General features: G+C 30.6%; 1 protein-coding gene and 1 long non-coding RNA gene across 2 annotated transcripts; one reads left to right on the top strand and one right to left on the bottom strand.

Annotated features, from left to right (window-relative positions):
* Nucleotides 1-3,802: 3,802 nt before the first annotated feature.
* LOC134706409 (uncharacterized) lies at nucleotides 3,803-5,746 on the bottom strand. The gene is made up of 2 exons (XR_010105612.1): nucleotides 5,614-5,746; nucleotides 3,803-4,025 (listed from the first exon to the last, which is right to left on the bottom strand). It is a non-coding gene; the product is annotated as an uncharacterized LOC134706409 (long non-coding RNA).
* A 153-nt stretch (nucleotides 5,747-5,899) lies between these two features.
* Nucleotides 5,900-17,066, top strand: LOC134706408 (dynactin subunit 2-like). The gene is made up of 13 exons (XM_063565323.1): nucleotides 5,900-6,016; nucleotides 8,822-8,902; nucleotides 9,596-9,689; nucleotides 10,505-10,572; nucleotides 11,219-11,311; nucleotides 11,596-11,756; nucleotides 12,131-12,266; nucleotides 13,112-13,177; nucleotides 13,505-13,543; nucleotides 14,469-14,618; nucleotides 15,389-15,491; nucleotides 16,048-16,139; nucleotides 16,770-17,066. The coding sequence occupies exons 1-13, from the start codon at nucleotides 5,981-5,983 to the stop codon at nucleotides 16,854-16,856; spliced, it is 1,206 nt and encodes a 401-aa protein (XP_063421393.1). The 5' UTR covers nucleotides 5,900-5,980; the 3' UTR covers nucleotides 16,857-17,066.
* Nucleotides 17,067-18,077: the final 1,011 nt, after the last annotated feature.

Below are 18,077 nucleotides of genomic sequence, written 5' to 3'. Positions count from 1 at the left end.
TTTAATTCTCAGTGTGTGTTTTTCATTTTTTGTAATCTCAGTGCGTCTTTATGAAATCTCAGTGTGTAATTTTTAATTCTCAGTGTGTGTTTTTAAGTTTTTTAATCTCAGTGTGTTTTTTTTAAATTCTCAGTGTGTAAATTTTTCGAAAAATGGTTTAAACATAGTTTTGACGAGAACGGCTTGCCATACCTCTCAATTAAATCTTTACAGTTGACACCAATATAACAAACTATTATATAACCTAGCATTTAGTAAGAATAATATGTAATAAAGTAAACTGTAGAGTTTTAAGAATATGCAAGTTTATTTGAAAAAGTTACAGAAATCTTTAAAGTTTATTGTCATACTTTTTTCTGACATGGAAATTGCAGTTTTTCCCCTACTGATGAAAAAGTTAAAATTGACCATGATACAACACATTACCAAATAACTTGACATTTAGTTGGATCAATATATAATGTTTTGAAAAAGTAACAGAACTTTTTAAAGTTGACTATCTATTTTTGTCATAATTGAAATACTAGCAATTTTTACCTATTCATTAAATTATTTAATTTGACACCAATATTAAAACTACAAAGAAAACCACTGGCATTTGGAAAGAAAGATTAATCTGTAAAAGATTTAACTGTAGATGTTAATTAAAATCTGCAAATCAATTGTACTTCTGATTAATCTCAAATACAAAAAAAAAACAAAAAAACTCTGATTTCCAATGACATTGCAAACATTTTACATTGATTAGACATAAATATTGCAACCCCTTAAATGGACACATTGATCCATTGTAGTTAAAAATAAAATGATCCAGACATTGGAAACATATAAAATTGTCAGAAGTGTAGCCAACACAGATCTACTACTTTGGATGTTTCCTCTCCAATATATTTACTACATGCTCTTCTGTAGTAGAACATAATTCACCAAATTCCTCCAAAAACACACCAAGCTCCTTCCAGCATGGAAAAAGTAAAGATAATCATCAGCTATTCTGAAAAAGATAACAAAAATGAGAAATAAAGTAATACAGAGTCTTGTTTTCAAATTGGTAGCATTTTTTTTAACTTTTGTAGTCTAGGACCATGGTGTGGTGTATAACTTGATTTATTATACTTAGTACATCCAATAAAAAGCTCTTATCATATAAAACCTCATCCTGGTAGTAACCATGAACTAGTACACTTAGTGCAACCAATAAAAAAATCAAATGATATAAAACCTCATCCTGGTGGTTACTTTAATCTATTATACTAAGTACAACCAATAAAAAGCTCTTATTATAATAAACACCATCCTGGTGGTTACCTTGATCTATTACACTTAGTACAACCAATAAACAGCTCTTAATATATAAAACCTCATCCTGGTGGTTCCCTTGATCTATTATACTAAATACAACTAATATAAAGCTCTTATTATATAAAACATCATCCTGGTGGTTACCTTGATCTATTGTACTAAGTTCATCCAATAAAAAGCTCTTATTATATATAAACCTCATCCTGGTGGTTCCCTTGATCTATTATACTAGTAAGGCCAATAAAAAGCTCTTATTATATAAACCTCATCCTGGTGGTTACCTTGATCTATTATACTAGTATGACCAATAAAAAGCTCTTATTATATAAAACCTCATCCTGGTGGTTACCTTGATCTATTGAACTTAGTACAACCAATAAAAAGCTCATAGTATATAAAACCTCATCCTGGTGGTTACCTTCATCTATTATACTAGTATGACCAATAAAAAGCTCTTATTATATAAAACCTCATCCTGGTGGTTACCTTCATCTATTATACTAGTATGACCAATAAAAAGCTCATAGTATATAAAACCTCATCCTGGTGGTTACCTTGATCCATTATACTAGTTAGACCAATAAAAAGCTCTTATTATATAAAACATCATCCTGGAGGTTACCTTGATCCATTATACTAGTTATACCAATAAAAAGCTCATAGTATATAAAACCTCATCCTGGTGGTTACCTTGATCTATTATACTAGTATGACCAATAAAAAGTTCTTATTATATAAACCTCATCCTGGTGGTTACCTTGATTTATTATACTATGTACAACCAATTAAAAGCTGATATTATATAAACCTCATCCTGGTGGTTACCTTGATTTATTATACTAAGTTCATCCAATAAAAAGCTCATAGTATATAAAACCTCATCTTGGTGGTTACCTTGGTCTATTATACTAGTATGACCAATAAAAAGATAATATTATATAAAACCTCATCCTGGTGGATACCTTGATCTATTACACTTAGTACAACCAATAAAAAGCTCTTATTATATAAAACATCATCCTGGTGGTTACCTTGATCTATTATACTAGTAAGACCAATAAAAAACTCTTATTATATAAAACATCATCCTGGTGGTTACCTTGATCTATTATACTAGTAAGACCAATAAAAAACTCTTATTATATAAAACATCATCCTGGTGGTTACCTTGATCTATTATACTAGTATGACCAATAAAAAGATCATATTATATAAAACCTCATCTTTGTGGTTACTAAGTACTTTGATCTATTATACTAGTACAACCAATTGTTAGCCAGGTGAGCTAATCTTGTGTAAAAGGTCAAGGCTTTTACAACCATAGGCGCATTTTAATAAATGATCTACTTACCGGATTTATTATCATCAACTTTATCTTTTGAAGCTTGCTCATGGTTTTCTTTTCCTGGATTTTTATAAAAGGAGCACTTCATACATTAATCTATTCATAAGTGTGCAAAAATATTAGTAAATATTAAGTATATATATTACATATACAGTCTATAACAAAGAACAAACTTAGTTTACCTATCTTAACATTTACTACATGAATACATGCATGACCATACACTTCTTCTCTTAGTATGATGGCTTATTCTTATGAGCAAGTAAACTTAGTAACAACAAGCCTTTGTATTTTCTTGTTAAAATTGTTTTATCTATGTCATTTTGTGACTCTTTATAGTTTGTTTGATTTGTATCATGTATGGTAAGTAATAAAGTTGCTGACACCAACCACTTGTGATCTCACATGGAGAGTTGTCTCATTTGCAATCATACCAATTTTTCTTTTTATATTAAAACCTTTTTTTTTTTGGTTAACGAGGAGGTTCGTTAATTGTCAGCACTAGTTAGTATAACTTTAAATTAATTGTTGCAGCATTGGACACCATATTTTTCCTCTTATAAATAAACAATAATTGATGCAAATTCCCTTTTTTATACATAACTTTAATGTAAATCATGTGAAAAATACTACATATGAAAACATGTAATCGCAATAAGTCAATCCTAAATGTGTAATTTTATAATTACCGGTACTTGTATTTATTGCTTCTGTTTGCTTTCTTCCATCCTCCATCTAAATCAAACAACATAAGAAGATACAAAACATTGTTAATAAGAATGGATTTTTTACTGATTGACTTTAAAATACAAATGATGTTACGAAGAACATTCAGCTTAAGTTTAACTGCTGATGGCATACAACTTTTATCAAAGGTACAATTTTTAATTGAGTTTCCTCATTAACACTCAATGTAAGAGAAAGACTACATTTACTTGCTACTTAACAAGGAAAGTACAATGTACATGGTAACACTGTTTAAACTCATTTCAGCTTTTGTATCAGTACATAGTAGTTGAGCTATGATATTTGAATATTTCATTGCTTACCGTAGCTTTGTGTTTAATTTGACACAAATATATAAAAGTTGACAAACTGATATTTATACTGAAAAAAATGATTCAAATCATATCAAGGTTATTTTTTAATTTATAATTACCTCACAATTACAGCTTTTAACATGTTTAAAGTACATGTACTTAGGCTAATCTGCTTTATCTGCATCTGTTTTTTTTTTCCAAAACAAAATGGATGGACAACATTGTATCACAGGAACAAAACTGCCAATACAATTTTTCATTGTCTTCATTTTTTTTTACAGAAATATGTAGTGTAATCCAGCAATAATGTTGGAAAAGATAAATGATGATGGTCGTTTCTGTAAACAACAAAAATACATAATTTATTCATTATTTATCAAGATCTGTCATGGATAGTTGTCATAGAAATATGACCTCCTATATATAACAGTAAAATCAACATTTATCAAAACCAGCCCTAGGTAGTTATCATGATCATATTCCAGTGGATTTTCTCTTGTTCCTGAGAAAAATATAAAGATAGGAAATCAAACGAGAAATAACCACATTTATATCCCTACTGAGTTCTAAAAGAAAAAAAAATACAGACTCAGTTTGTGAAGAACATAATAACACGCTTGTGGGGGTATTTATCTTTCACCATGGGGTTAATAAACAGATACTTATTTATTTGGCAGCATCACAGTATTAACATTCTGGTCAAGTTCCTGTTAATATAAATGATGAATTACGTAGTGAATCATAGAACTTTAAAGACTCGTTAAATTAATGCCAATGTGACAATGGCTTCAACATATTCCTTGGGTGTGGAGATTAAGATGGAATGGTGGACCACTTTATTGTACAAGGTGGAGAAGAGCCCTGTTGTTATGGGCAGTGTGTCTGAAGAGTGGTATTGCATGCCTCTACAAAAACATGTTAGCGCCCATTCACATTCTCCACCTTGTACTTTCCCACCCTTCTTGTTCGCACCCTTTTTATATTGATTTTTTGTCTAATAACTTTGTAATCAAGTTTTTGCAAGTTAATTGCTATAAATATTTTGTTTTCGATGCTTCAAATAAAAGTGAGAAGTTTTTTTTGTGCTGATAAATCTTTGGTCAGTCATGTTTAAATAATTTAATTTAATTTAAATGTTTTGAATAAATTTTAATCATGTTTGGTAAGTGTATTGTTATCATTTTTTTGTTGTCATCAAAGGGGCAAATTAAGTAATCTGTTAAAAACAATTATATTTCGTGTTTGTCATTTAAATCTTCAATGTGTTACTCATACCAAGCTAAATACATGCAGTATTTACATGAAGCAATACACCTTATCGCTATTTGTTCACCATTACTGAATATCACACAGGTTCCCGATAAATTTTGACGTCATAAAACAAAATATCTGACACCACAATGGAAAAGTGATTGTTGTACATGTCAAAAGTACAAGGGGATGGATCAGGGGGGATTGACAATAAGGTGTATTTAAAACTACAATCTAATTTCCCAAATATTCAACTGGAATTCAAATTGGGTGCAAACGGACCTAGAGTGTAAACATGTCAGGTGCAAACGTGTAGGGTGCGAAATGGACCTGAGACCCTACAGAAGCAGCATGCATTACCTTATCTAGCAATTGGTTCCAATTGCTTGTTTCTACCAGGAATTAACATATATATTGACATACTGTTCTTAGTTCCTACAAACTATGAGTGTTTACAAATGGTTTATATTGTGGTGTATCAGTGGCAAATCCAGTTGAGGGTTAGGGGGTTGAAACCCTCTTTTTTGGACGATCAATGCATTTGAATGGGGACTCATAGGTGGACCCCCATCTTTGTCCTGGGTTTGGACCCCCCCCCCCTTTTTTTTAATGGCTGGATTCGCCACTGCTAATAGCTGTCTTGCACTTTCATCCCTTTGGAACATCCCTACTTACAAGTTTTTGTATAATCAACAGTCAATTTGTCCATTATTATTGACGATTAAGCTCCTGTAATGACAGCCAAAAAAATATTGTTTACATTTTCCCACTTTCTTTTAGTAAAATAAAATAAGTCTTACAATCCCGGAAAATACAACGCTTTTTGTACCTTTAAATAAAAGATCCGTTTTTGGGGCGTTAATTTATGAAAAGAGGCGTGTCTTAAAACCTCACTGTGCGGGTTACCTCACTGTGGTGGTTAACTATTAGATTTTTCCCATTTATTAACGCTTTTGTAAAGCGCTCTTTAGACTTTGATTCACGACCGGAAGTTATTCTGTCAAATTAATCAATTATTCGGAGACGGAGGCAGAGGCAGAAGATGGCAGATCCAAAATATGCTAATCTACCAGGCATTGTAATTGATTTTGACCATAAAATGCTTTTTTACTCTAATTATACAACCCAATTATATTTCAATGGTTACAAAACGAACATACACTGATCCTGTAAAGTGTGTAATCACCAGTTAAACCAGATGACTCATGTTATGATCTGAACAGCTATGCAAAGTAGCATTTTTTAATTGAAGATTGAAAGTAGCATTTCGTTTATGTTTTGCATTACATGATTTTCCTCCTGCTCTTTCTTCTAACAAATATTTGACGATCTAAAGTGAGAAACCTCAGGTCATATCCAATGACATGTTTTCTCCTGAACAGCTGAACGTAGTTTATACTCCTTATATATATGTCTATATAGTATACACCTTATCGCTATTTGTCCGCATTTACTGGATATCACACAGGTTTCTGTAAAATTTTCATGTCACAATACAAAATATCTGACGCCACAATGAAAAAGTGATTGTTGTATGCGTCAAAAGTTCAGAGGCCGGGTCAGCTGGGATTAGCGATAAGATGTAATTATCTACCTTAAAGGGGCACTAGCTACGAAATATATAAAAAATCTAAAGTAAGATTTTTTGGTTCAATCAATAATGAAAGTGAAATAGTGAAATAATAATTCGCTTTTAGCAGCCAATGGTTTAATTTTGTCAAATTAAGCGGTGAAACATTGATAATTACTGTTTCACTTGCAAGTGAATTAGCCGATCCATATTCATGTGAACTTCAATTTAACCCTTGCTAGAGATTGACAACGCATGCATTATACGTGTACAGGTTATTTAAAGAAAAAGAATGTCAACAATGAAAGTGAAACTACGGTGAATCATTTGATTACTGATTCGATCTATATAAAATCATTCTTATACGGTTAAAAACAATGAGACACATGAATTTTTAATTTATAAAATCAAACAGACCTATAAAAATCCAATTGCACGTGTTGGTTTAATCTATTATATTGTTATTCATGTTAACATCGCTTATATGCATGGTCATCTGAGGTCAAATCAATAGTTAATTAGATGGCGTCTGGACTAACTTACACATGAAACGAACCTACATATTATCTATACCATGCTCTGAATACTGTTTATTTTATACTTTTGGTAGTTTGGAAAAATGTTTTACATTGTTATAAATCAAATATGAGACTTTGAGTTAAATGGGTGACCATGAATTTGACAGCTAGTGCCCCTTTAACTGGACATCACAAAAGTTCCTGTAAAATTTTGATGCCACAATGGAAAAGTGATTGTTATATGACTTCAAAAGTTCAAGCAAGACAGATTTCAATAAAGCGATCAGGTGTATTCATAAAATCCCTTTGATACATCAATTTAGAGTTGATTTTAGGCGCCACCTACGATAGAATAGGGCATAATGTTTACTATCTGTCTGTCCGTTAGTCTATCGCGCTTCAGGTTAAAGTTTTTGGTCATGGTAGTTTTTGATAAACATCATAAAGTTAATTGATGTCCGAACAACTTGAAACTTACTACACATGTTTCCTATGATATGATCTTTCTAATTTTAATGTCAAGTTATTATCCCAATTTCATGGTCTGAGCATATAAAATTATAGTGCAGGTGGGGCATCTGTGTACTATGGACTGACACATTCTTGTTTATGAATGAGCTACAGCAGTTGACTCAATAAGGTCAATCAGACCTGCCAACTATCCTGATTATTGTGGTATCATCCCTATTGTCATGCCTCAACCTGAATCCTCATTTTAGGATAAACCAAGTCAAAATCCTGATTTTTACAAAATCTAACTGAAAAAAATTTTGGTTACGGTTTTTGATGTGTTTTTTTTTTTTATCAATTTCTAACTTAAAAGCACCTCTGATAATTTATAAAATTGTATCTATTTTCTAATTACTGATGAATAACTCAAGATCTGTAGGTTGGCAATCTTTCTTCTATTCTCAAATTATTTTGCCATTGAAAAAGAACAATAATCATGGCAAAAAAAGAAATTAAAGCATTTTAATCAGTTCTCCATCAGCATGATCAGTATACCAAAAGAAAAAAAGGAGATATGAGACAATTTAAAGAGTAAAATAAAGTGCACACAGAAAAGCCACAAAAATTGTTACCCTTAACAACTGGTAGTGCACTTAGTCTCCCATGGGAATAATTTTATACAGTTGACAGGTCTGGTCAATTAGCGTAGATGACATCATTAACAATGTAAAATTATGTAATTTATGGTAAAGTACACAGTTCAAAAATTGTCTACAGACATATTTACACTTTTGGGTATTGAGGTGAAATTGTTTGCTGTGAACCACCCAAAATCTGTATCTGAATAACCTGCTGGGGTCATGCAACTTTCATTTGTTTATTATTAAAATGATGTCAAATGTTTTAAATTGTTATACATGCAAAAAGGGAATTTTATGTGATGGTGGACACATTTGCGTAAGTAGACCTAAAAAAAAAACCTCCAAATATTGCAGTAGAATAAATCATTTCTGAATCCAATGTTTCACCAAAATGATGTGATTGGCTGTTGTCTCAATCAATGGAAATCCATCCAATGACATGATATTTTGTTCACTTTAGGGTATAAACAGTATTAATGCCCATTAGATTGTAAATGGTCCATTTTAATATTGGGCATGTCCATTAAAAATGGTATTCAAGATTTAATTAGCCTTGAACCAATGCCTGAAGCCCTTAACAAGTTATTATAGTCTGTATAATTATATTCTCCAAAGTTTATGAACTGTTGATATTTTTGTACAATTAGGGAATACATGTAGGATTACCAGTTGTTTATGAAATATAAACTGTTGATATTTTGCAGGACATAGGTGCACCAGATGTTTATGAAACAGATGAATTACCTGAAGATGACCAAGCTTTACAAACACCCAGTGAAGTCAAGGTATTAAAGTATTATATAGATATTCATTAAGCTTTACATATTCCTGAAGTCTGAAAGATAAGGGGATATTTTCATCACTTAGTGTCTATCGTCTTTGTCAATGTTTGTTGTCAGTAAACAGAGAATTCAGAATATCATGATCTCATGTCCTCTGAATTACTTGAACCAATCAACTCTTTGTTTATACCCTAATATGATGATTTAAGGTTTTTTGTATATTATATGATTTTTTATCATAAATGGATAGAAAGTTTAGATAGCAAAAATGATCAGCAAGTAATCATTTTAATACAAAGAGTCAACTTGGGTGAAATCATTGATCTACTCCGTCCAGGAGTTTTTGACTCTAAAGAACAATCATTGTCAGTTTTGGGCACTTTAAACCAAAACTATCTGAAATTGATAAAGACCTTGTAAACAACAAAAATTACCAGCAAGTGATCTGTGATATCATATGGACATATTTGCTTATAAGTGTCAATGCCAATATATATATATAAATCTAGGTGAGGACATAACCTCTTTAAAGCCTCTATATTATGGAGTTAAGATTACATTCATGCAATCAACACCCTTATGTAATAGTTGTCAATTTAGTGCATTGAGCAAAAACATAAGTTTTATGTTCATTTATGATAAAAAAAAAAAAAAAAAAAAGATTTTGTGTAATAATTTCTTGATATATATATGCAGGAAGAAGAAAATGAGAGTATAGACAAATCAAACATTGACACATCTTCTGCCCTGGGCAAATTTAAAGGCAAAGACCTGAAAGCATCAAATATAGGTTAGTAATAGTATACCATTAGTTATATTTTGAAGTTTCATTGATGTCAGCAAAATCAACCATTGTCACTTTTGATAATTCAATTCAATATTTTATTGGAAAGATGAGATGTGATCCAAATTCAGACAATTATAATATTAAAATAACAAATAAATGAAATAAAGATGCACATAACAACAAGTAAACACAACAGTACTTATTTTCATATTCCTATACTAAAAATTAAGTCTATAAACCATTACATTTTTTGCCTTACTATTCTCTGTTGAATAAAGCTAATTTGATGAAAAAGGAGATTGCTACTTCATGACTGATAAAAATGGTTGAATTCAGACAATTTTACATTGAATTAGGTAATTTGTATTAGGCTGAGAGACTGGGGAAGGGTGATGTTCTTACAAGCCCTTCCTCGGTTTTGTGCTGAATACAAAAAAGTTATATTTTTCTGACATTGACCTAATATTGTTTTATACTGCAATTTAAATTAATACATTGATAGCTTTTCAAATTGTAAAACTAATTTCAACTTATTTTCATCCTTAATGGTACCCCTGACTCTAGAAAAAGTTCTATACTATGAAATTGACATGGCACACAATAGATCTGTGTTACTGTATTTAGGAAATAACACACAACTAGTTGCAGTATAAATATGTGACAATGTATATATATATGCAAAACGAAAACACTGAATAAATTTCCACATTTTGCCTTTAAATCTGTCTTGTTTTTTCCCCACATATGGTGAAATATTTTACATTGTCATTCATTCATATATATAGGATATATATTAATAATATATTATTTTATAACAGACTTTTCAGACAGAATTACATCATCAAGAAGAACAGGTTACGATGCAGATAAAACAGAATATGAAATGGTTTGTGTATAAACTTTAATGAAAAATATTAAAAATTACACAAATTTAAAGAAAAGTTGCTCAGTTACTGACAAGTCATGAATTATATAAATGGAGAAAAAAAACAATCACTCACACTGATATATGTTGAAAGCGTAATGTTTGTTCAACAATATCTTAGCAAATTAAAAGCAATTACCATATTATAGGTACATAATGTATATATATATTATAAGTTATTTTGGGAAATGAAAGTCAACAATTTTTGCAAGATCTATATTTCAACAAAATATGTTTAAAACATTTCATGGTAGATAAATAAGATAGTAAACAGTAGTTTAGTAACATTCAAAACTTGCAAATCAATTTTGAATATACAAACATACAAAGTACACCAAATTCTCATAAATCTATTATAGAACATTTTAAGTTAATAAAGACCTTTTAAATTTTGTCTGACACATTTGATTATGGTCTTTAAAAAATACATCAACTAATTTCATGATAGTTGTTCATGATCATCTTTGTCATACCTTCTTTGTCATCTGGCCTTTGTATCTATGTTCAGGTAACCTTCACTGAATAATCATAAGATGACAGTATGTTACTTAATGATGTATGTAGAATGAAACCATTTTTATAACTACACTAATCTTTATTACAACAGCTTGAAGAAGGAAAAATCGAGACTCCCCAACAAAAGTACCAAAGGATTCAACATGAGATTAGAGAGCTTGCAGAGGAAGCAAATAGAATTAAGGTAAACTACTTGGAACTTTGTTATTGTTTTGTCTGTTGACACACTTATAATAGCATCAAACTTTAAACATTGTTCACTTATAATCTTCATACAACTTGTCTTTACAAGTTAAATAAACCTGAATTTTGAACTGGAACTCTCTTCTTTTATGTCTGAATTAAATCTAAAAGTTTGTATTTAAACTATCCTTCCTTATGCATATGAATTAACAGCGTTTCCATTTGAACATTATAAAAGTTTTTGATGATGTTTTAAATTACTAATGGACTGAATGTTATTTATAGGAGAATGTAAAAGAGGAAGCTAAAACAGAGAAACTGAACCCTGTCGCCTTCAGTAAACAGCTGGAGTATTTACAGCATCAACTTAGTGATTTACAACTGGAAAAATTACTGGGACCTGATACAACAGTCAACCTGTCTGATCCACAAGGAGCTTTACAGAAGTAAATATTTATCTCAATATATATACCAATAAGTTTGATCAAAGTACTCAGGACTATCCATATTCTGAATTTCAATTCTCAAATTAAGTTTTTTTAAAGTTAAACAGTAGATCTTACATCCTTTGATAATTCTGTGTTTAATATTGAAATGTATGAAGTTCATGTGAGCTGTAAATCAGTGAAACAGTTCTCAAACAACAACAAAACAAGACTATGAAAGGTGAAGATACTATATGCAACAGAGTCGACACAAAATGTCAAGTCTGAAGTAATCATGAGTCTTAAACTGTTGACTATGAAAGGTCTGCCATCAATATCCTATTCTCTTAATGCAAAAAAACACAATAGGATTAATCTTGTGATGACAATTTCAGGAGACTTATGACACAGTTACAGGCCTACAAACCAGCAGACAAATCTAAAAAGACACCAGATGGCAAGGGAGAAGACTGTGTAATGTATGAATTATACCACAGACCTGAACAAGCACAGTTCTCTAGGAATGCTAAGGTAAGGTCACAGTACAAAAATCACAAAGACAAGACTCTTTCATTCTTATAACAGTTTAATTTTACAGGTACCTACATGTGATATATTTAGAGAAAAAAAAATATTTATAAAAAAAGAAGATGTGGTATGAGTGCCAAATGAGACAACACTTCACAAGAGAACAAATGATACAGAAATTTATTAACTATAGGTCACTGTATGGCCTTCCTTCAACAATGAGCAAAGACCATACCACATCTTCAGCTATAAAAGGCCCCGAAATGACACAAATGTGAAAAAAGTTCAAAAGAGAAAACTAACAGCCTAATTTGTGTACAAAAAATTGAGTGAAAAACAAATTTGTAACACACAACAAATGACAACCACTGAATTACAGGCTCCTGACTTGGGACAGCCACATACATACAGAATGTTGAGGGGTTAAATATGTCCCTAACCTGGGACAGGGGTGTAACAATACAACATACAAACGAACTATCAAAATAATTTGGAAAAGGCTTAACTCACCAGATGGATACAAATAGAAATACATGTAACACAAACACAGAGTTGACATGGCCAGGTACTTGTATATCTAAGCAACAAAAAGACACTAAGAACATATCTGAGTGTATTCACAGTTACTGACAGCACGTTCAAAGCCAATAACAACTAATAAAACAAATCATGCATCTAAGACTAAATTTGTATAAAAAACAGATTTTACTTGTTACAGTTATGCACTTAAAATTTTAGAGATTTAATTAAGTCACAATCAGTCCAGGCCTCTCTGTATTCTTATATTTTACACAAATGTTTTATTTGTTTCATCTATACCTCATATAATGTGTTGAATCATGTTTCAGATGGCCAGTTTAGAAGAGAGGTTAGACAGACTGGAAGCAGTAATAGGCCATAATCCTGAAAAACTTGTAAGATTGATATTTGTTCAATGAATCAGCTTCTTCTTGGCATACTTTAGATAAGAAATGCCTCAATGTACTTAATTATTATAAGAGTTGTACTCTTCTTGGAGACACTGATAGAATATTGGAATTTGTACACATTTGTTTGAAGTTAATTTTGTTCACAACTTGACTATTTCTGATTAAATATAGCTAATCTAACACACACACATTACTTTATATTTGAAATATATGATTTTAGATTTAAAAAGTGTCAAAAAGATCGCAAAATTAACTTTGTTTCATTCATACTGTAAATTATTTGATTGTACAAATATATGATGTATTTTACAGAGTATATTGACTGCAGATACAGACAGTAAATGTTTACTGGTAAGTGCAAACATTAAGGAGATTTTAAAATAGTATAAGGATAACTGAGAAAGAGTTGTGGCTATAAATAATCTATTAAATCATGCAATAAAGCTAGATGCTGTAAAAAATACAAATTTTATTCCAAGAAATTATGTTTTTGTTTCTAGATATTAAATTATTGGTTGTTGTATAGTTGCCATTGAGACAACTAGCCACTAAAGTTTAAATAGAGTGGATGTAAGAAATTATTTGCAATTGTATCACCTTAACAATGTGAAAAACCAAGTATAGTCGATATGGTCATTTATGAGTATGATTTAAAAGATGCATAACTAATTATTATTCGTAATATGAACAAAGATGCAGTGTCAAAAATAAGTTTTCCCGCAATAAAATAGCACATTAGTGCTGAAAGTTGTGTAAAACACACATATCAATTAATCAATCAACTAGAAGCTAAACACTAGAAAAATACATTATTTAAATATTATAAGACTTATACATCACTGTGATTCTCTGACATAAAAATAAACTTTTGATGTAGGAAGTATTTTGTATTAAATAGAATGCTTAGATCTTTATAATCTTATCTTCTGACTAAATGATTGTCTTACTGCAGGTGATAGCAAACACCTTGACTAACATTAATTTGGCTCGTTTAATTTCATATTAATTTTTTTACAAAATTTACTTTGACCCTTTGACAAAAATATAAAAAAAATCAAAAAAATTGACTACACACTTTTAATTTCAAAATATTTCATTGGATATACAGCAGTTTGACAAACACTTATTTTGATCATTGAGAAGCATTACTATTTCTTCACAATAGAATATTAAAATGTTAAGCTGAGTTTTACAGAGTTATCTCCCTGTAGTGTTATTTGCACTTTGCAAGATATATATGTATTTTGTATGAAACATTACCTTTGACTAATTGTAGGAAGCTGTATCCGTAGTTAACTCCAAGTTATCATTACTGGAGCCTACAAGTCTTGAACAAGTTGATGCCAGACTTCATGGTGTAAATCACAAACTGACGCAGATTGCTGAGAAGAAAACAGCCCAAGAAAATAATGAAAAACAAACTAAGGTAATTTTAAAACAGTAAAGTGATAAGAAAGGAATTTTAACAAAGTAAGAAACACAGTGAACAAGCAGCATATGAGTGATATACATTTTTTGTTATTAAATTTATTCTTCTTTGATGTTTTATTTATTTGAAAATTGATTGAAATAACCTCTTTCTTTAACACTAAGTTTGACAGATTTTGGTAAAGTATTTATTGAAAGTTTTTGTACTTAATTCAGTGTTATATCAAAGTCTCATTTGATTAAACATTGTAAAAAAAAAACTAAATAAAATGAGAGCCATTCTATATTGAATTATAAGAGACTATTAAAATGCATAGATATAATACATTAAAGATTTTTATGCCCCACCTATGATAGTAGAGGGGCATTTTGTTTTCTGGTCTGTGGGTTCGTTCGTCAATCTTTTTGTCCGTGCGTTCATTAGATTCAGGTTAAAGTTTTTGGTCAAGGTAGTTTTTGATTAAGTTTAAGTCCAATCAACTTGAAACTTAGTACACATGTTCCCTATGATATGATCTTTCTAATTTCAATGCCAAATTAGAGTTTTTATTCCAATTTCACGGTCCACTGAACATAAAAAATGATAGTGGGAGTGGGGCTTCCGTGTACTTGGGACACATTCTTGTTTTGTTACAGTTAACCCATATAGGTGTCTCCATTATCTTCACCTTTTGGGTTAATGGAACATCTCATATTTTAAGCATACTTTACAACTGTTTAAAAGTTTACTAAAAACAGAAATGAATCCCTGCTTTAAATATTTTTCAGTTGATGGAGCTGTATGAATTAGTAAAAAAGTGGAATTCAGTATCGGATACATTACCCCAGGTTGTAGATAGACTTGTTTCTCTGAAGGATTTACATGAACAAGGTTTGTAGGGAATCATCTGTTTAAATATAAGGAAAACTTAGAAATAAAATCTGCAGAAACTCTCTCACTTTAACAGTTATACAGGCAGAGAGATGAGCATAAGTTATTGGCTGCAGTTTTAAAAACTTGAAAGTTTTATTTCCCTCAAAGAGCTTATTAGCAAGTAGCTGATAATTTACTTTTGTTTGCCATTCATTGCCTTTACATGGCCATGACTGACTCTAAAAATTATTAGTAGCTTTGCATAATACATTAAATTTTTGTTTGTTCTGACAGACAGATTTGAAATGAATGAAATTTTGGAGTCAATACTTATATTGCCATTTGCCATTTGGCTTAAAAATAATTAGAAAAATGCCTAATTTGTTAAAAACAGTTTTGAAGAGCTTGGTGTATTCTGCCTATGGTTACAGACTATATGTTGACCTCTTGATCACAAGTGTTAGTATCTTTTCAGTTTGAATTCTTGGCTCTTTCCAAAAGTATTAGAAATAATAGAATAGTAATAATTTAAAAGAATTAAAGTATATTTATTTGAGGTTTTTGGTTTTTACAGCTCTTCAGATGACACAAACACTGGGATATTTAGATACAGCACAACAAGAAATTAATTCTAGTCTACATTCACATGGAGATTTATTGAAACAGGTAAATTCACTTATATTTCTTTTATTCTGAATGTATTTAAATTGTTTCTGACTAGTTTGCTGATAAAACACATGTTCTGTAAATTTGTCTTTTGTAAATTTTTTTTAAATTTCCATTCAGAACATATATGTACATTTATCTTTTTCAAGTAACAAGCTTATTCACCAATGGGTAAAAAACATGAAATCAGCTTATATGTAAAGTTCACAAGAATTTTCTGTGAAAATAACAGTTACTTTTAATTTAGCCTAAAAAATAAAAAAAAAATATGGGAACATGTTTTGTCTTAGGAAATTAAAATGCTAACTATAACTTTATGCTAGACTTTTGAATAAAAATCACATGATTTAAATTTTCACTGTGAATTTTCTTGTCAGGATAAATATCTTTATTGTTGCATTAATCAAGATACATTCAGTCCTGTTGGGAGATTACTGCAATAAAAGTTTAGCTTGTAAAGATGTTTCAATCTTTTATCGAAGAACCACTGTCAGCAGTACCACTGTATGCCTTTATTAGGTATATTTCTGAAACATATAATATTGTCTTGATTGCAAATTGCTATTTGTTTTATCAGATAAATTTTAAACATGGTCAGACATTTTAATCAATTTTCTGTTTAAATTGTAGATTCAAGAAACGTTTAAACAGAATACAGATGCTATTAAGACAAATACAGAAAAGTTAGAACAAAGAATGAAGACAGTACAGAAATAGTGCAATAAAGAAATACATTGGATAACACTCATTATTAGTTAATTATACATTTTATTTGCTATTAGAAGATAATGTAATTATTTGCCTAACTTATGGTTTATTTCAGTGGTATTTATCTGGTACTAGACATTTATCTCATTTTTATGATGCTATTTATGGTTAAATGGAGCAAATATGAAATAAAAAGTGACAAAGAAAAACTGAATTCCTTATTATTGAACTGACTAATCACCATCACAGTGAATATGTGCAAAACTGGCATCATTAACCTTGATAGTAAAATTGGTATTTTTCAAAGTATGAACATCCAACTCTTTGAGTGTTTTACCACCATTTTCTACATTTGAAAATGCTTGTACCAAGTCAGGAATATGACAGTTCTAGTCCATTCGTTTTTGATGCTTTTAGTTATTTGATTTTGCCATGTGATTATGGACTTTCTGAATTGATTTTCCTCTAAGTTCAGTATTTTTGTGATTTTACCTTTAGTTGATGGAATTAATTGCAGATGAAAAGCATTGATTAGATAAATGTAATAATGTTAATAGGGATGATTGGAAAATGTTAGAAGCCCAACTTGGGATAGAAACATAAACACCATGACAGTCATGTTTTGATACCAAGGTTCTAACTCACTAAGGACTTAGCTGCAAATATTCTGGCAATCATTCCATTTAGTAATTTTTAACCGGATTTTTGTGACAAAAATGTCGGTTATTGATTCGGGGATGCTCAGCGGCCGGTCGGCAGAGCGGTTGGTCGGGCAGGCGGCAATCAAATGTCGTCCGTGCATTAACTCATGAACCGTTCAACCAAATTTTAATATGTTGTTACTGACAACTAAATGAAGGTCAAGTTCAATAATGGCGATTTTGACTTTTACCGTTCAGGAGTTATGGTTCTTGAAAGATTGAAAAATGGCGTTTCCAGTCGTGTCCATGCATTTACGCATGAACTGTTCTACCAAAGCTTCCCAAATTTAAAATGTTGTTACTGGTGACAAAATGGAGGTCAAGTTCAATAATGACGATTTTGACTTTTACCGTTAAGCAATTATGGTTCTTGAAAGATTGAAAAATGGTGTTTCCAGTCATGTCCGTGCATTTTCTCATGAACAGTTCAACCAAAGCTTTTCAAATTCTAATATGTTGTTACTGCTGACAAAATAGAGGTCAAGTTCAATAATGATGATTTTGACTTTTACTGTTCAGGAGTTATGGT

The sequence above is a fragment of the Mytilus trossulus genome, chromosome 2 (assembly GCF_036588685.1).
Source record: "Mytilus trossulus isolate FHL-02 chromosome 2, PNRI_Mtr1.1.1.hap1, whole genome shotgun sequence".
NCBI lineage: Eukaryota > Metazoa > Mollusca > Bivalvia > Mytilida > Mytilidae > Mytilus > Mytilus trossulus.
The sequence above is the reverse complement of the archived record's forward strand: the minus strand, read 5'-3'. Positions and strand labels throughout refer to the sequence as shown.